The sequence below is a fragment of the Sinohyriopsis cumingii genome, chromosome 4, assembly GCF_028554795.1.
Source record: "Sinohyriopsis cumingii isolate HCF-2022 chromosome 4, ASM2855479v2, whole genome shotgun sequence".
Lineage (NCBI taxonomy): Eukaryota > Metazoa > Mollusca > Bivalvia > Unionida > Unionidae > Sinohyriopsis > Sinohyriopsis cumingii.
The window spans coordinates 103,892,485-103,912,358 of record NC_142964.1 but is presented as its reverse complement, the minus strand read 5'-3'; the positions used below and the strand labels follow the sequence as shown (position 1 = coordinate 103,912,358).

Sequence of the window (19,874 nt, the reverse complement as noted above, 5' to 3'; positions counted from 1 at the left end):
TGTAGTTGAGAAACCAAAAACAATTCCACAAAACAGTTTTCCCATGACAAAGAGTAATATTTGGAAATATGGTAGTTTTTTACAAGGTCGACATATTTGTAGAACCATAAAAACCATTATTTTCACAGTGATTTGTGAATAATTTGTCCAATTTTCAATAATTTATCATTTCATATCTAAACTTTGCTGTCTTCAAGTCAGTAAGAATGCAGAGATATCATTGTTTTAGAGGAAATATTTCAAAACTCGTGACTTCTCTATGATAGTTTACATTAACTGGCTGGAATTGGTCTTTTATCTTACAACTCACAGCAGATTTAAGTAACAGTGCATTATTTATGGAGAGTACCAAACTGTATTTGGCCAGCCAATGGCAAACCCACAGTGAGTAATAAGATAAGAACAACATGCTGGGAACCAGTCCATTTCCGGCTTACATAGAAAAGTGTGAGCTTTTCAAATAAATTCACAAAAAGCATTCAAACACATGTACCGTCCACCATTTTTAATATTGCTCTTTGGTCACTTTTTGAAAATTCTTGACCTCATGTTATTTCATGCTGAAAGTTGCATTTTCTTTACATATGGTTATATATAAATGTGTCGTGAACATTCAGCTTCAAGAATAAATTCACTTTTTCTATGTTCCATGTATTTCTGAAGACTTTCTGTGCCTTTTTATCACACGCCCCCTAACATTTTTGCATGAAATAGCATAATCATGAGTCATACCAAGTTGAAATTGTATGTTACTCTAAAAACCAATAGTGCATATTCATTATAGTGTTCTTGGATGGTGCAACATTAAATTTTGGATGTCCTAAATTTGCATATTTTCATAATAATTCTGACCCTTGTTTTGAGCAATATTACATATTTCGAGATAGACATTTGACCTTTAAACCATGAATACATTCGGATGTAATAATGTCAGGTTTTTACATATTAAAGCGGAGAAAGTACTGGGTGTAATGAGGTTGGCATTTTGAGAAAACTTTAATCTTGATCGCCAGTGCCCTCTAGCGGTGTCCCCTGTTGCTACTAACTATTGAAGAATCAACGCTGATATTTTAAGCTAAACTGCGCGTAGCGTAATAAATTTGGTAGCAATGTTTCGCTCAGGCATTCGCCTTCGTTCTCCTACTAAAACTTTTACGTAGTATTTATAAATTTACGGAATGCCAGACCATTTTCCCACGCTATTGCTCGACATGACCATGATCGCGCTTATTTAATATGCTAGTGCAACGCAAAAAAATGGAATACTGTCCCTGTTATAGTCAACTGAAAATCAGTTTATACATAGGTTCAGTACCTCATTTCAGTCAACCATTGAGAAGACAGCATTCCATTCTGTGCATTACACTTGCATATTAAGTAGGTGCGATCATGGCCATGTCGAGCTATAGCATGGGGAAAATGGCCTGGCATTCCATAAATGTATAACAGTACGTCAAAATTTTAGTATGCATACAAAGTCGAATGCCTGTCAGAGCAAAACATAGGTACCAAAATTATTATGTTACGTGCAGTTTAGCTTAAAAGGTCAAGTGAAAACGCGTGAGAAAGTGCACAATCCAGTTTATTTCAAGGTCGTGTTTTTTTTTCGGAAGCACGTACTTGTCATACAAATAGTTCTAACCAATCAAATGGAAGCTGAGAGAAGGGGACATTTTCCAAGTTTGCAGAGTTTCAAATGTACGATTTTCAAACTTAGTTCTGAGGCTGAAGAATGTCTCAACCTTGTATCTGTCTATCATCAAGTTCTCACCTCTAAAAGTCAGCCATATCCCCACATCTTTGACGGACCACATGTTGCATTGTATTTCTGTCGCCATTTTATGTCATGTTCTAAATATTCGGCTGCAGCATCCTTACCATATATGGCTACATCCGAAGACTTCCGGATATCCACGTTCCCATTGTTTCTATTACAATTCATCGGGAAATTGCTGATTTAGTTTTTATTTTCCCCAAAACCCCGCGAATTATGATGAGTAATCCACAATGACGTTATTTTTGTTGGGGGGGGGAGGCACAGAAGAGAAAACAAACACACCTGTGGCATTATAGAAACATATTATTAAAATAAAATAGGCACCACCGATAGAATCATTTTTTCTTTTGATATGACATGGCACAGAAGTGATTATTGTTTATTGATGACCATGCATGGAAGTTTTTTATTTTGCCATCAGTGGGGTAGTGGTATGTTTAAATGGAATAGCCCTGACATGCATTGTGGCTGGTAGATATATATTAGATGTAGTATCTACATTACAAGCCAAAATTTCTTCATTTGTGTTGTCCTATCACGATGAAGCTTTGTCAGATTTAGGGATGTTTGATTATCTGTCAGCTTTGTCATATTTAGGGATGTTTGATTATCTGTCAGCTTTGTCATATTTAGCCATTTTTCAGCACATGATATGGTATACATGGCAGCCAGTATTAATGGTAGAGGAAGAACCTGGAAAGAACCACCGACCCACAAGAAGCTACTGGCAAGCTTTCTCACATACCCACATTTGTGAAATCCGAGACTCGAACCCACGCAGACAGAGGTGAGATGATCCGCAGCATCTGTATACCGTCTGTAATTGATCTTGCATTTTTGGGTGTAAGTAATTATAATTGTGATGATTTCCCAATGTGCTTTTCATTACCTTAGCAGACCTGCCAACCCTTATGATTTTGCCATAAGTCTTAAGAAAATGACCCTTAAAATACGACCTTACGGAATAAAGGCAACAGCTATGGAAAAATTGTTGCAAAAAATCAGGATAATGATCCGAATTTCATATTAGAATTATTGGAATAGTCAGGGAACCAGACTAACTTTACAGTAGTACCTCAGACACTTTAAATTGCACATATTTTTTCATGCTTCGAAGCATTTGCATGATATTATTTTATGCGCACCTTTGTCAGCAATATATATATATATATATATATATATATATATATATATATATATATATATATATATATATATATATATATATATATATATAGTAATACCTCGAACATTTGCGAGGTTAGGTTCCAGAACCAGTTGCAGATCAGGAGGAATCGCGAATGTTTGGTACGAGTCACTAAAAATGCTAATAAATGCTTATTTGTAGGGTTTAAACCCTAAATATGACCCAAATCATGCTCCCAAAGCACTTTAATTTCATTTAAAAGTTAGCTTAATACATTACCCTTAAAAAGAGAAATAAATGGTTGACGTAAAAATAGAGTACAGTATCGCCTAATGGGTATTTGCCGCACTAGTGCATTTACAGTACGGTACATGTATACTAATATTACCCCTATACTAATTCATTGGCTGCCGTTTTCTTTTGCACTCACAGTAAGGTAAAACCAAGTAACGAATGGGACTGTAAACTTAATGACTGATGTTTTCTTTGTCATTGTCAGGAAGGTAAACTAGGTAAACTTCATATGTCACAGAAGTCATATAATGAAGGTACAATTCAATAAAATAAAGAAAACATGTACGTAGAGGGTACCAATGAAAATTTCACAAATCCATGAATTCATGAATCCAGAAATGCGAATGCACGAGGTATTACTGTGTGTGTGTGTGTATATATATATATATATATATATATATATATATATATATATATATATATATATATATATGTATTGGAGGCAACTGCCTTAATTTACCAGGCAACCAGAAAAAACTGCTGCACAACCAAATTTTCAAAGCTGATTATTCATGGATAAGTATTGTACAGAGCATGTTATCTTCCACAGAAATCAGCACTTGGCAGTTACTTGAGACGGAGGGCAGACGACCTTCACCCAGGGACAAGTTACAGGCTGTAGCATTTCCACCTTTCATTTACTACTTTGGGGGCTTTGGGCCGAAGATACTTCCAGATGATGATTCGGATGATGATGCTGAAGAGGTATATAACTGAGAAAGGAATTGTCAATTTCTAGCAATAACACCCCAGAAAGTTGAGTCAGATTAGTTGGATGTTTTTTTCTTTTCTTATCCTGGTGAATCTAAAACTATGAATGTTTATTTTGTGGCATGAATCCTTATCAAAAGCAAACAAGCAAAAAGGTCCACTAAAATGTATTGCAGGTATATTTGACAACCCACGTTTATTGAAATTCTGTTTATAATGAAAAGTACCTTTCTTTCTATGATTCTTTTTTGTGAAATTAATGAACTCGCATTTAATGAAATCCTGTTGGTATTAAAATGAAATAGTTTCCTTTTATATTTATTCTTCTCTTGGAATTAATGAACTTGGAATGAAATCACTCTTGCTTATAAAGAATAAACAAAAGTTACATCCTGCCCAGGATTTTATGCTGCTGACTGAAAAATCTTTACAGACCCAGAAATTGATATTTTAACCAAAATCTGCATTTTGTGCACATTTTATTTAAGCTTCATTTGCATTATAAATTTATTATATTTTCATTCTGTTTGCATTTCATTCATCTCATTGCTCTGGTGGCCTATTGGTTAAAGCATCCGTCATGGATTCGGGAGGTCACAGGTTTGAAGCCCCCGCTGAGTCATACCAAAGACTTATAAAATTGTACTAACAGCTGCTTTGCTAGACTGCACTCATCATTAAGAGGTTAATGTTAGGACTGGTTGCACTGGTGTCATGAAAATGTGACTGGGTGGGACATCATGCTACATATCTGCGGCATGATGCCCCAGTGCTAGACATCACTATAAACTGACACTGTGGACATCATAGCGATATGACTGAAATTTGTTTAAGGCTATAATAAAAATCCAAATGATACACAGATACATTTCATTCACATTTACATTTAGTTTCATGGTTTTTCATTTATGATCCCAATAATACATATTCTAATTTTGTGTTTATATATTTAATTTATTGCTTCCTTTCATTTCTGTTCATTTGGAACAAATATGGAAATGCATTTATGAAGTAGGATTTTCTGGGTTTTGAGATGGTTAAAGGGAGGAAAGTATTGCTTCATATCTTGTCTTGTTAAAAGGGTACTTTTGTAAATTACATAGCTGCCAAGTGTCCAGTTTTTCCCATATTTCAGACCTGGTGTATGCTTTTGTATTTAAAAAAAAAATTAAAAATGTTCTTGCCATTTTCTGTTTAGAACAGGCGCTCAGTTCCATTCTTAGAGTAAGCTTATTGCATGTATATAGGGATATAGACTGTTCTAAAATATGGTTGGTTCATTTGAAATTGGGGCTGTCGTGCCAGTCTTTAACACATTAACCCCTGGTGACGAGTTTATGTGGCAGGAGGTAGTAGCCTACTGCCAAGCTTTATAGCATCAAGGTCACATGTGATACACTAAAGTGGGTGGTATTATAGAAAGGTAGACAGATGTAGCTCAACAGTGATACCAAATAATCTGGAATTTCTAGTTGCACTACAAAATACAAATGGGAAAACCTCATTTTTTGGACTCTGTTTTTTCTTCTACCCAAAATTTGTCTGTGGATAGAATCCAATTTTGTGTCTGGATTTTAGACTTTTTGGTCTCAGATCTAAGGCAGACCAGTATGAACTGCAAACAGACAGATGAACCTTTGCAAAAAGTAGGATAAAATAGGCATTTGGAATAAAGAGTGGTCTTGATATGAAAATAATAGTCCATTAAAATAAAAAGAACTCCAGTGATGTTTCTAACACAACTAGGCAATATGTTATTGAAAGATCACCTGGATGTTGATGTATTAGGCTGTATTCAAAAATAGCTTTCAAAATGTGTTTCCTACTCGAATTTCAGATGAAAACGACAAAAACCTCCAGGGGTTAATGTGTTAACCACCACATTGGATGGTGCAAAGCATATGCTGCTATCACTGTATCTCATCTTCGTTATGTTGAAAAGGAATGCAGAAGATTTAGTATTTTCCCCATCAAAGATAAGAAAACAGAACTGGAAGGGCAATTATTCCGTCCCATTTAAATTTGTGAAACAATCTAGTAAGGTGAAAACTTTGCCTTTTCCAAATTGTGTAATTGTGAGCTTGCTATTGGTCATGGAGGCAACAATGGCATAAAACAGCATGAAAAAGCTAATAAACATCAACTTGCTGCTTCATCTTCAATAGCACAGCCTGAACTCAGCATTCATAAATACCAGAGAAAACCTTGATGTATTTCGATCGAAAGTTTGTTTTACTAAATTTCTTTTTGAAAGAAACGTCTTTCAGTTGCTAGTGATGCTGGAGATTTATTTCGCACACTTTTTCCAAACAGTAAAATCCAAAGGAGTACTTGTGCTAGAACAAAACGTCATTTGAGTTCTTTTATGTTAGGACTTCTTTCTTTAACACACTCATATGCTGATTTGAGAGGATTTTTAGTTGATTAAAAAGAATCACATAGAATTCAGATCATCATTTAAAGATGGTACATTGGAATCAATAATGACTGAAAAGACAAGGATTGGAAAAGGCTCCTATAAACAGTCTGAACCTGATGACTTACTCAGAGGGTTCAAGAGTGTATCTTTGACATTAAATAATAAACCAAGTTACTGTCCTATTTTACTGATAGTTGTAGATGTTGTAAGTAGTTACATATGCATTAAAGTTTTAAAAATCACTATTTGTTCCTGAAAATCACTATTAGTTCCTGAAAATCAGTATTTTTGTCATAAGCATTAAGTGCTTTTGTACTATGGGGTTGGCAGCTATGAAATTAGTAAATGTGTAAGATGCAAAAGATGGCACTGATATAATGATAAATAAAAATATAACTACAGTAGCAATAAATGTAAAAATTAAAGTTGTAGAGTATTTATCATAAAATTTGTTCCTTTCATTTCATTAAAAATCTACAGTCACAACCATCAGAGATGGTGTCATCAACCCAAATGATAGTTATGGCTGTTGCGATAAGAACAGTGTCATGGTTTGTTAGGAATAAAATTGTGTCAGTGTAAAGAATCTGATCCTGGATTTTCATACAAAAGAGATTTTGACTGAAAATTTACTGCATCCTGAAAATAATAGATTTTCATATCCATTTTCATTAATAATTCATAATTCAGCATTTTGTATTTGCAGTCCCTGTTACCATCAAAATAGATTCATTTAATTTTTGCCATTCATTGTGCATTCCAGTTGTATTCATTCTGCATTCCATTTTTGTTCACTTGTAAAATTTGCATTATTCGGGGTTTTATTATGAGCAAATCTGCTAAATAAATCTAGATTAATACATCTATTCAAATAGTTTCACTCACTTGTTATCCATTTTTGTGTGCAAATCAAAGCATAATACATCTCAGATTATACACCTTTATGCATGATGGGGAACACAAGGTGAAAAGTCATTCATGTAAATTAGTTATTTCATTTATCAAAATGTCTGCAAAGACCAGCTCATCTTCAACATAAAGTTTAAACTAAAATTTGAAATTATTAAAGCCTTGGACCTTGAGCTTTGTTGGCATAATATTAAAGCAAAGGATTCAATATTGGGTTCTCAGGAAAGGAATGAAATTAACCCAGCTTGGAAACTTTGTGTGAACACATACATTAAATTTAACTAATATTACACATGTATTGTTAGATTTCCCCATCACTTTCTTAGAAATAATGATGGTCATATACAACAAAGTCTTTTGTTATGTCCCAAGTAAATAGTGGTTACCTGATTACTCCGTAACTCTTTTTATCAACAGATGGATGATGAGGACGTGGAGGTAGAAGAAATACAGGGACAGGATGGAGCAGAGTTTGTCTGGTTTAATGACCTTTTTGTTCTGGATACCAGTTAGTATATATGTAAAGGTTAAGTTTCATGTAGCTAAAGCAACATATTTCTTCTAAGGGACCACATTTCACCAGAAAACAATCAACCCATAAACACTTTGTTTAACTCTTCTGATTAAAAGTCCAAGAGCTTATGTGATGGTCTAGTGGCCATCCAGAAAGCATCTGTTAGCATTTGTTTATTATTACTCATAAACTGCTTTGAGGAAAGCCATACAACTTTGCATACAACTTAATGTGATGGTCAGGTTGGTCATAAATGATAATGGTAACCCATTAACATCAAATGTTAGAGAGACTCACGGATATCATAATAGGTAATCAATGGCAGGTCAGTGAAAATCTAATAATTAATCTTTAATTTTAACGGGTTTCCCACGAACCAGAATAATACAAATTACACCACCATCATGCTTTCTTTCCTTTCTTTATCTCTTTAAAATTGTATCATTTTCCCTTTGAAAAAAAAGAAATTAGGACAAGCTTGATATAGGTGCTCAGCTGTTTTATTTTCAGTCACTACGACTGTCCATTGCGGCCAGGTCAGTGACTCAATAATGAATGGTATAGATCCTTCACATTTCTTAAACAACGGACAATTTGATTTGCTCTGTGCGTGGAGGTGTATTAGTTTTAACCAGTAAAATTGGGTTTAACGTATAGCTGACACTATGATCTTTCCCAAAGGACGAAGAACAATGAAATGGGTAAAAACAAATCTTTTTACTCCTGTATTATTGGTTATTTTAAGGAGTGCGCTGTCAAATAGATACAACTTTAATTTCTGCAGTGAATGAGCCCCAAATCTTGTCTTTTGCAAGCATTAATATGCCACACTTCGAATTAAAAATTCCAAGATAATCAGGTGCCTGTAGTAAAAAGGCCACTATGGCTCATCACATATTTACGGTATGTCAGGGATAATGGGTTTTTATGTTACACATTTTCACCAAGTATTCAATTCTATGTTCTATTTATAATAGCAGCCCTATTTCCAAAAAACCTGCTTGTTTCTACTTTCAGTTTTTAACTTAGGTTTTTATTTATGGCAGCTATATGGCTTATTTAGGAGAAAACACTGGTTTTCTAACTTTTTATCTTTGCTCGCTGATTCTTTATTCTAATTCGTATCTGGTACAGATTCAGTCTGTAGGTATTTTTTGGTGCTAAAAGTCAAGTCAGATTTATTCTAGTCAATGCGCATGTTAGAGCAAAAATATTTTTTAAATAATTTCACAGATGGATTAGGAAAAGACGAAAAACCAATTCAGAGATGAATAAATAAGGTACACAATACAGCATTCCATTCTAGAGCAGCTTCACACCCCTTGCAGGCTGTGTGGAAAGGATTTCAATATTGGTCATGGTTGAAAAACAAAGAAACCTTGAATTAACTCATTCTACTAACTCCAGTACTAAGGTAACTTCTTTTTTACAGCAGAATTAAATTGTGGACACGAATTTTATAAATATAGAGGCATTATCTACCGAGTTCTTAATAGAACACGGACTACCCCTAGCAGTAGAAGACTACATTGGTCCTTTGTTCAAACAGATGTTTCCTAATTCCAAAATTGCAGAAAACATGCATGTGCAAGAACAAAATCATCTAATATTTTTAGGTGTTTCGCAGAAGATACTTCACTTAAAATTGCAGAAGCCATGAGAATTGGGCCATTTAGTGTTGCAACAGACAGGAATAGTGATTATGACAAGAAGTTGCACCCAGTCTGTGTAAGAGACTTTGACAATGAAAGGGGCAAAGTCAGAGTGCTCTTCTTTCATTACCTGAATTAACAGTAAATTCCACTGGAGAAAACATTTTTTTATTTGCTTGATAATGCTTTGAATAAACATAAGTTGGCAGAACTGTATGGGGTTTTCAGCTGATACTGCATCAGTGATGACTCTAATTCCTAAAGGAGTTGCATTCTGTATTTTGAAAAATGTCTCCATCATTGTACATATCAGGTTGTCTCTGTCGTATGATGCACCATGATGCAGGAAAGACTGCTGATAAATTAGAAGAACTCCTGAACTATCAAGTTGGCATTCTACCTGACAATGTAATTCATGCGGACAGAGTTGATTTTTCTTCATCTTATTTCCCAGCTAAAAGACCCAATAACTGGAAGATATAAATTTCCTCTTTTTTGTCAGGTTATGAAAGGAATATTGGTTCTTTACCATTCTAATGCTGACTGTGAGAGATCATTTAGTATTGCAAACAAAAATAAAACTGAATTCAGATCCAAGCTCTGTAACCCAGCACTTAGTGCTCTACTGGTGTGCAAAACATTCATTGTCTCAGCTGGTACAAAGTATTTTGAAATGCAATATGAGTCTGTTGTTTTTTTAAAGCTCAAAGTGTTATATATGAAAACTTGAAGCAGTAATTGGTGTTAAAAGTCCAGAGGAATAAATAAATCATTTTGTTATTGTTGTCATAGGGTTTAATGCCATTTTTCAGCACAAGATACGCTATACATGGCAGCCGGTATTAATGGTGGAGGAAGAACCGGGGAAAACCACGGAAAGAACCACCGACCCTCGAGAAGCTACTGGCAAGCTTTCACACATACCCACATTGGCCAAATCCGAGACTCGAACCTACGCAGAGGTGAGATGGCAGTGATCCGTAACAGAGAGCACTTTAGACCAATCGGCCACAAATCATTTTCTACATATGCTCATTGAATTTTCATCATGTTATTTGTGGGTTACTCTTTTTGTCCACTTGGATTACACTTTTCCTTGCCAGGGGCTGGCATGTATGGGAACACAAATTGATAATGTTTGCTTTTATGCATATATATGCATATGTTTAAGATTATAACTGGCAGGATCAGATGTGTTAACCTTTTGAAAAATACAAGATTGTGAATTATTTCACAAAATGCTTCATTGTACATTATTTAGCATACATTTTCTAAATTGAACTGAGTGAACTGACACATGCATCTTTTTATGCCTGTATTAAGAAGAAAAAAGTATAATGTTTTTTTTTATTCAAAGAAAAAATATTAAATTTCAAGAAAAGTTGGGGTCATATTGTTTGGATTATCTCCCCTTAAATGTCTGAGAAAACGGGAATAATTTTTCAGTTAATTATATAGAAAATGTAGATATTTTTAAAACATGTTTTTGGTGTTTTATTATTTAGGCCACCTTTAGATCGCTTTGAAACTGTTTACTTTGATTAACAGAGTCTTTCTATTTTCTGGTGACGGACACTTGGACTTTAAATTGTTGAAAGAAAGAAAAATGTATGATCTGACATTTTTAAGACCATCTTGTCTATTTGTTTGCAATGCTGTACATCATAAAGGTAGTATTTCCTTTAGTATTGTATGCATAAATGAAACTGTTTAAAGAAAACCTTCAAAGGTGTGACAATTAGTAAAATATTTTAGTTCATGAACATGAGAAAATGCTGCATGTTTTGAAAGATTGTCATTTTTCAGATTTTTAACACAGTTTGTAAAAAAAGTAAAGTTATCAGAGTTGCTCTTTTTTCTCAGATATATTGTACTGCATATCAGGTTAAAACTAAGAGAAATTTATAGACTTTTGATAAAGTACAAAGCTCTAACAAAGCAACAAATCCCAAAAAAGCTAAATTTTGCAAATTTCTGATAAGTTTTGTAATGAAATATGTCATTTTTAGGAAGCATTATCTCAAAAAGTACAATAGATAATACTGTGATTTTTTTCACATGAGTTTTAGAATGTTGCATAGTTTGTAGTACTTTATCTATTTGAAAAGACTTCATCAAATAAAACAATTTTTTAAAATTGAAATGTGGTTTGTATGCTGTTTTGACACATGGTGATGGGCCTCCTACCAAATGTGACCACCATGGCAGTAATCTTGGAAATCCACATATCAATATTTCTTCTGAATGCTTGGTCATATGAAGATAACATTTTTACTAAAAGATTTTTTTAATAACTTGTAGATGGCCCTAAGTGAAGTGGTGCCAATCTAACATCTAAAAGTGGGATGGGCATCATAAATATCTTGTCACTACTCCACTGAGTAAATGGTAGTGTCAATGCAAGGTTTTAACTAAACGACTCCTGATGACTTGTAGATGGTCCTGAATGAAAACTGTAAAAATCTTACATCAGAGATGAATGACAATGCAGTTATCAGAAATGTTATTTTTCACTAAATAAACTACTTAACTCATTAACCCCTGGAGGTTTTTGTTGTTTTTGCCTGAAATGCGAGTAGGAAACATATTTTGGGGGGCTATTTCTGAATACATCATAATACACCAACTTCCAAGAGATGTTCCATTAGCCTAGTACCTAGTTGTGTTAGAAACATAGTTTTCCAATGGTTATTTTGCCCATGCATGTACAGAAGAGTAAATGTTGGATTTTTTCTTCCTTTTTTTTTGCTTTAAGGACCGATCATTTTTGTATGGAGACCACTCTTTATTCCAACTGCCCACCTTATCCTAGTTTTTGCAAAGGTTCACCTGTCTCTGTGCAGTTCAAACCAGTCTGCCTTAGAACTGAGACACAAATTCAGATTCCGGCCATGGGCGAATTTTGGGTGAAACAAAAAAATCAGGTTGAAAAAATTTTGGTATTATTGTAGAGCTACATCTGTCTACCTTTCTATAATACCACCCACTTTAGTTTATCGTACATGGCCTTGACACTACAGAGCTCAGCAGTAGGCTACTACCTCCTGCCACATAAATGTGGCGCCAGGGGTTAATGAGTTAAATGACTTGTATATGGTCAGAAATGAAAATGGTGCTGATTTGACATCTAATATGACTGTCATGGTGGCCATCTTTCAACTCTTGTTATCAGTATTTCTCCTAAATGAATGATCATTTTGACATGCATTTTCCACTTTAAGAGTTCAGTTGGTGTGTAGCTGGTCCTGGCTGGAAATGGTGCAGACTTGAGCACCTAATAAGACTGACTTATGGAAATCTTGTTATGACTATAGTAACGTAGGGTTTTGACTAGAACACTTCATGCCATATGTAGTTAGTCCTTTACATTGGATGGTGCTTGTAATTATTATAGCTCGGGGCCATTTAGCCCATTCAGATGTAGTGTAATCAGGGGAACCCGAGTAGCAGAGTGGTCTGAAGCGCTCACCATTACATTATTTTCAATCTCTTTTGCAAGCATAAATCTTCTTGGTAGAAATTTTATGTCCACCAATTTAATGGATTTTTTCGAAAATACAAATTGATATGTATGAAAAATATATATTATTTTGATAACTGGATTGTGTATGAAAAATTAAAAGGTACGAAAATATACAGTACTTTTTCTCCTCCATGAAAAAACCCAGACCTGCCAAACCTAATTTTAAAACCAGTGCAATAGGAAAAACATTTTTGTAGGGTGGGGGAGGGCCTATGGTCATTTGTTTAGACTAATTGAACCCATTATTTTAAATGACAAGACAACGGATGTGCATTGTGGTAATCTTCGTAAAAATGATTATGTCCCAGTCAGACAGTAGAAAAATGATTATGTCCCAGGCAGATGGTAGAAAAATGATTATGTCCCAGGCAGACTGTAGAAAAATGATTATGTCCCCGGCAGACTGTAGGAAAATGATTATGTCCCAGGCAGACTGTAGGAAAATGATTATGTCCCAGGCAGACTGTAGAAAAATGATTATGTCCCAAGCAGACTGTAGGAAAATGATTATGTCCTAGGCAGACTGTAGAAGCCACTTCCATCACATGAGGTATGCTGAGATTGAGAAATGTGCACACAATATGAGATTTGTTGTTAATGAGCTTTGACCCAAAAGAGGAATGTACATATGTTAAAACGTGTGGGTATTATTTCAAATATACATTTCAGGCACAAGAAAATGGTCTCAGCCCATGCAGATGAACTTGGGTATTCCCACTGCTCGTGCTGCACATGCCATGTGTGGTGTTGGCAGAAACTTGGTTATCTTTGGTGGCAGGGATACAGAATGCAGAAGAAATGACCTACATATGTTCAATATAGGTAGGTAGTACTTTCATAGAGTAGACCTACACAAGCAAATAATAACACGTCAAAACACATTAATAAGATAATCTTGTATCTGAATAGGTAAGCTTATTATTGCAGTAGAGTTTGAGTTTCAATCCAGTTTGGCTCTGAATTGCTGAATAAACTTGTATTATCGTTGTCTTGGTTATATAATAAGTATGTGTTGGCATAGTAATGAGATCTTTAGATCTGATTCCCTGAGATTGTTGCCTCTCTAGATCTTGTCCGATTTCTAGAAAATATGGTAAATGGTTTTATATCACCAAGATCTTTTTGTTTATTAGCAAGCTTGTTCATTATGCCTTAGAAGTGAATTTTTACCAGATAATTTTAAGATATGTAAAGTCATCATCATGTAAAGTATCGGAGATAGTTTACTTAGGTTATATTCTTACAATGCTTGATTTGCCTGCCTTGTGAAATGGTGAATGGTTAAGTTATATAGAAATGGTGAATGGTTAAGTTATATAGAAATGGTGAGTGATATCAGGTACACTTGGTTCTCTTGTTCCATATTTTACACAACCTTGAACTTTTTTGACATTGACATTATTAGAAAATCTTTGTTAGCATGATTAGGCAAAATCCAGTTGAAGTAGACAAATGAAATTTGATACGCATGTTTGTTTTCGCATGTAGATGACCTGACATTTTCTTGTCATTTTAGTGATTTGTACAATTTTACTGCCTTTTTACTTTTTTGGACATGGATGTTTTGTTCTCAGTTGGGAGCATATTTGTCTTACAATTTGCATAACCCTATATTTTTAGCTCTACAAAGTCATAGACCAGGAGAACTTATGTGCCGGACTGTCGTCAGTCATCTCCATCTGTCAGCAAAGTTTGTTATCACTATTCCTTGAACTACTGGGAGACTGCCAAGAAAAATTCAACACAATCATCCAGTATGGCCACCACAGTGACCATTGTAAAACTCTTGTTATTACTACTTTTCCTAGATGGCTGGTCATATCAACACTGTACTTTTGCCATTGTCTTATGATGTCAAGTTGGTCCTAAATGGAAATGGTGCTAATCTGATGTCCAAAATGGCAACTGTGGCAGCCATCTTGAAAACTGTTATCTCCTCAATGTAGATATATTGACATGGGTTTTCACCAGAAGACTTCTTGTTATGACTAGTTGGTCCTAAATGAAAATGGTGTTGATATGATACGCAGTATGTTGAAAATTATGTTATTGCTACTCCTTAAATAAATAATAATTGTGTCACATGATTTCATCCAAAGAGTTCTTACAGTGTCTAGTTAATCCTAAATGAAATTGATGTGAATTGACTGTCTGTATGGCTGAATGGTGGCCTTCTTGAAAATATTGTTATCATTGCTTCTTCCAAATGGATGACCATATCAACATAGAGTTTTCACCAAAAGACTTCTTAAGGTACCTTATTGGTGTTGAATGAAAATGGTGTCAATCTTAAATAAAATGGGCCCCAAGTGGCCGAGTGGTCTAAAGCGGTCACCATTCTGGATCACTGCCATCTCACCTCTGTCTGCATGGGTTCGAGTCTCAGATTCGGCTAACATGGGTGCATGAGAAAGCTTGCCAGTAGCGTCTCATGGGTCATGGTTCTTCCGGGGATTTTCCAGGCTCCTCCACGATTTATACTGGCTGCCATGTATAGCCTATCATGTCCTCGTTTTACTTGTCCTAAGTGAGTCAGAGTTGTGCTTTGGAAAAAAATAAGCAAACATAAACTGATAGATAGAAATAGGAAATAAAGAAAAAAACCAGTGTTAAATAAATAAAGTTATATTATTCAGTGGAATATGTCACAGACAAATTGGCAACTTACATTTTGTCCATCTTCATGTAATGAAATTTTTTAGAAAAGGAAAACTTGTGAATCAACGATAACACTTGAATATATCCACTTTAAAATGCAAAAAGCAGTGATGTAATAATATACATTGTTTTCTGAGGTAATAATATGTGTTGAAACCTCTTGGAGTAATGTTTTTTAATGATTTTTCAAGGGTTGGTTATTTTGCAAATAAAGTAAATTTATGCAGAAAAGCAAAGAACTGCTTTGGAAAAAGCATTTTATTGACATTTATTTCTGATGCAAATACAGTAGTCCTCCTCTTGTACGGCCCCCTTGACCAGCGGCCACCCGCTCCTTACGGCCAGAATCCGTTGGCACCGACGAGTTTGTGTTCAAAAGTACCCCTCATGAAAGGCCACCTGGCTAACACGACCAACAGGCAGCATATTAGTGCAATAATATAAAATTTACCCCTCACAAATGGCTGCATTTTATTTTGATATGTATCCAGAACCAGTATTTTATTCATAATGTTTGTTAAGTAATCCGATTTCTGTTTCCCGATGTCAGGTTTTTATTACTGAAGGAAGTGTTGACTAAAGTACATGTACCACTAAGGTTATTCCATAAAACCAAGAAAGACTTGAATTTTAATCCATACAAAAGGCCGATTAGCCTTGCTGCTGTGTTATCATGAGATGTCCATTTTAGTCACTCTTATAATTGTTAAGATTACAATTATTGAACAGTAGTAACTGCTGAAAAGTGGCAGTATCGATGTACAATACACAAGTCAGAAGGAAAATGATTTGATAGATTTTATGGCTTCCCTTAGTAAGATGTTGAGCTTCTTCACTTTGATAATTAGTGGCTATTACTACTGACAATAACTGTCAAGAAAGATTACAAATACTAATGGCCACGAGGTCAGATCTGCGTGATGTTGATGGTACATAACAAAGCTGTTTTGGCTTCTCTCGCTTAGTGTAAAGAAATATATAAAAACAATAGGGTACCTGACTGTGATTAATGAATCATGTCCTTTAAAAGCACGGCAGTTTGTTTAGATACATGAAAACATGATGAACATATTGCAAAAAGATGAACATGTCATCGAGGAAAAGAAAAATTCTCAGTTCAGAAGAGAAAGTGAAAGTAATTCAACTGACCGAAAAAGGGAGGGGGGTCGAGGATCCTTGCAGAAACTAATGTCGGAAAGACTCAGATAAACAATATTGTGAAAGATAAGGAAACAATTCTGCAGAAGTGGGAAGGTGAAATGAATGGAGAAAGGAAGATTGTTTGAGCCAGGAGATGTTTGTATCCTGATTTGAATGACAAGAAAAAGCAACAGTTTTGTCAGTTGAATTGGGATATGAGGACTTTACTGCAAGTAATGGATGGTTGCACATATTTTAAGTGCGACACTATTAATGTTCTGTTCTTAGTGGAGAATCAGCTGATGTTAATAATGAAATTGTCGAAGATTGGAACAAAAGACTAAACTATATATGCAGGGGATATGACAGCAAGGATATTTTTAATTGTGATGAGACTGGTTTGTTGTTTAGACTGTTACCAACAAAGTGACATGATGTGATTTGTAACATAATTTAAAACTATATCAATGATTATTCATAACATTGTTTTGAAAATGATGAAACAGTTTGTTTTACCTTTATTTCACAACATGCATGTGATTTTTTAATGAAAATATTAAATGTTTTAGAATTAAATGTACTTGTGACTTTACCGCTGCAGTGGCCTAGTGGTTAGAGTGTCCGCCTCAGATGCGGGAGGTCGTGGGTTTGATCCCCGGCCAAGTCATACCAAAGACTTACAAAAACGGTATTAACAGCTGCCTCACTTGGCACTCAGCATTAAGAGGTTAGTGTTAGGACTGGTTGGCCTGGTGTCAGGATAATGTGACTGGGTGGGACATCATGCTACTTGTCTGCGGCATGATGCCCCAGTGCTAGACATCACTATAAACTGCTGCATTGCAGACATCATAGCGATATGACTTAAAAATTGTTAAAGCTATGTTAAAAATTCAAATCACAACAACAGCTTGTGACTTTCTTTATATGTATTTACTATTCGCATTGTCATCCCCCTCTAGAAAGGCCACCCTCATTATTATAAGGCCACTTTCCTGCTGCAATAGGGGTGGCCTTATAAGAGGGGGACTATTGTATAGAATGATTATTAATCCATTTAACATATTCTCATGTCCAGCTTAAATGGCATCTTAAAATTTTCAGAATTCCATGAGTAACTCGAACCCTTACTTTTACTGTAGTCTGTTTTTGTACCACATTTTGCATGAAGGACTGGTGTGTTGACACTTTTGAGTCAACAGTGTGGCTAGAGTATATTGAGCACATGCAATATAGGAAGTGTTTATATATCAGTTTGTTTGCAGTTTCTTATCTGAACCAGTGTTTCTTAACCCATGGGGCATGACACAAAACCAGGTCACCAAGATCAACCTTAATAATTTTATATTTCCTACACAAAGTGGATTGTTAGCATTTGATGGGTCGCAAGACTGACACCAAATTCCAAATCTGGGCCACATCCCAAAAAGGTTAAGAAACACTGATCTAAACAATACCTTCCTCATCAAACATTTAATTTGCATGCATAGAGCAGTTACTGCTAGCACACTCCATTGACTGCTTAAAACATGGAAAAACCGCAATCTGGTTATGAAACATCTATCCTCTGACCAAGGAAAACGGTTACTTGAAATACATTACTTTTATATTTGAAAAGTGTATGGGAGGGGGTTTCGAATGACTGTTGAAGCAGATGATTTCTATCTAAAGGTGACAGTTGTGACAGGTTTGTATATTTTTTCAACAAAAAAAAAGAAAATATACAGGTAAATGTACATTGTGTTAATCCATCATGTTTGAAAATTCAGAGGTCAAGGAGTTCAGAATGCTGCAGGTGACCTTAATTCATGACACAGAACAGTATTTTCTTGTACAAATGTAGCAACTCTTTGCATAGAGATAACTTTCATTGAAAACAGGGTCTAGGAGGCATGATTGCAAAATTTATACATATTTTTTAAAATTCTGAAGAAGGAATCGAATGAATTTGGTAATATTACCTCTAAATTTTGTGGAAGCACTTGTATGCTTATTTTGGTTTGTTTGGATTCTGCAAATAGTTACATCAAAGTCACTTAGCCTAGCTGGGAACTCGTATTATGGTTGCTGTCTGTCAAAAAAAGTGTATCCAACCCCAATTCAGCTTGAGAACATGACCAGTAGATTTGGTTTTCCTCTAATAAATAAGCTGAGTTCAATAAGCAGCTGGTTTGCTAATTTATGACTTATCACCCAGTGGTTCCATCATGCAAGTAATTTCTTAGAAACCATAAAACCCGTAAAAGGTTGAAAAATATAAAATTGCAAGGAAACATAACTAAGTCTGTGCATATGATGTTATCTATTTGTTAAATATGCGATATAGTTATAAAATCCCCCTATTTTTCAAAGGTGTGTTGATTTCTGCTTCTCCTTCCACTCACAGTCACTTGTATTTTCAGTTCAAGAAGAGAACCTGTGAATGTAATTGTTCCTTATGCAAATACAATTTTTCACTCAGACACCAGAAAATGGGACATGCACTTAACAGTTAAGGGGAGAATACCAGAGCCACGTTCATTTCACACAGCAACAGCAATAGGGAACAGGGTTGTGGTCATGGGTGGACGTGGTAACAACAATGAACACTTTGCTGATTTCCATGTGTTTGACACAGGTGAGTGACTTAATTGCTTTTGTCAGTTCATAAGTGATTATATGTCCAAAAACAAATGAGGAAACAAAGAACATTATTCAGCTAATGTGAAGACAGGAATATTGACATTATTTTTGTATTTGCTTCTCTCCATTATTGTATCTTATATGTCATCCCAATATAACACCTGTACTAGGTTGCTTTTTTTGAACACATCTTTCTGGGAAGTGGGTTTTAGCACTTTTCTGGCTATGGCATCACTGTCATCAGCAGCAGGACTTTTGTTAAAGTTTTTGTTAAAGTTTTATTTTGTATACATGTCCAAAACCTCATGATGGATTCTCATCATATGTGTGATGAATCATTATGAAGGATAGGCAGTTCATTCTACAATATCTGGTTCGTTCCTGTTATTCAGTTAACTTTATAATGATTTATATGAATGTTTAATGGGAAACTGAATATTTAAAGCTGATAAAAATCTTTTTTTAATTTTTATCTTGCTAAGACCTAATTATAATCTTGTTATTAGTA

At 34.9% G+C, this 19,874-nt stretch overlaps 1 protein-coding gene across 4 annotated transcripts in view; it reads left to right on the top strand.

Moving 5' to 3' along the window:
* Positions 1–19,874, top strand: part of LOC149801818 (kelch domain-containing protein 1-like) — a 59,955-nt gene that overhangs the window by 27,962 nt on the left and 12,119 nt on the right. For all 4 annotated transcript variants that reach the window (XM_089956174.1, XM_089956175.1, XM_089956176.1 and 1 more), the window contains exons 4-7: positions 3,769–3,923; positions 7,675–7,765; positions 13,616–13,768; positions 19,206–19,361. In XM_089956174.1, coding sequence (XP_089812300.1) covers positions 3,769–3,923; positions 7,675–7,765; positions 13,616–13,768; positions 19,206–19,361 — 555 coding nt within the window. The remainder of the gene's footprint in view (positions 1–3,768; positions 3,924–7,674; positions 7,766–13,615; positions 13,769–19,205; positions 19,362–19,874) is intronic.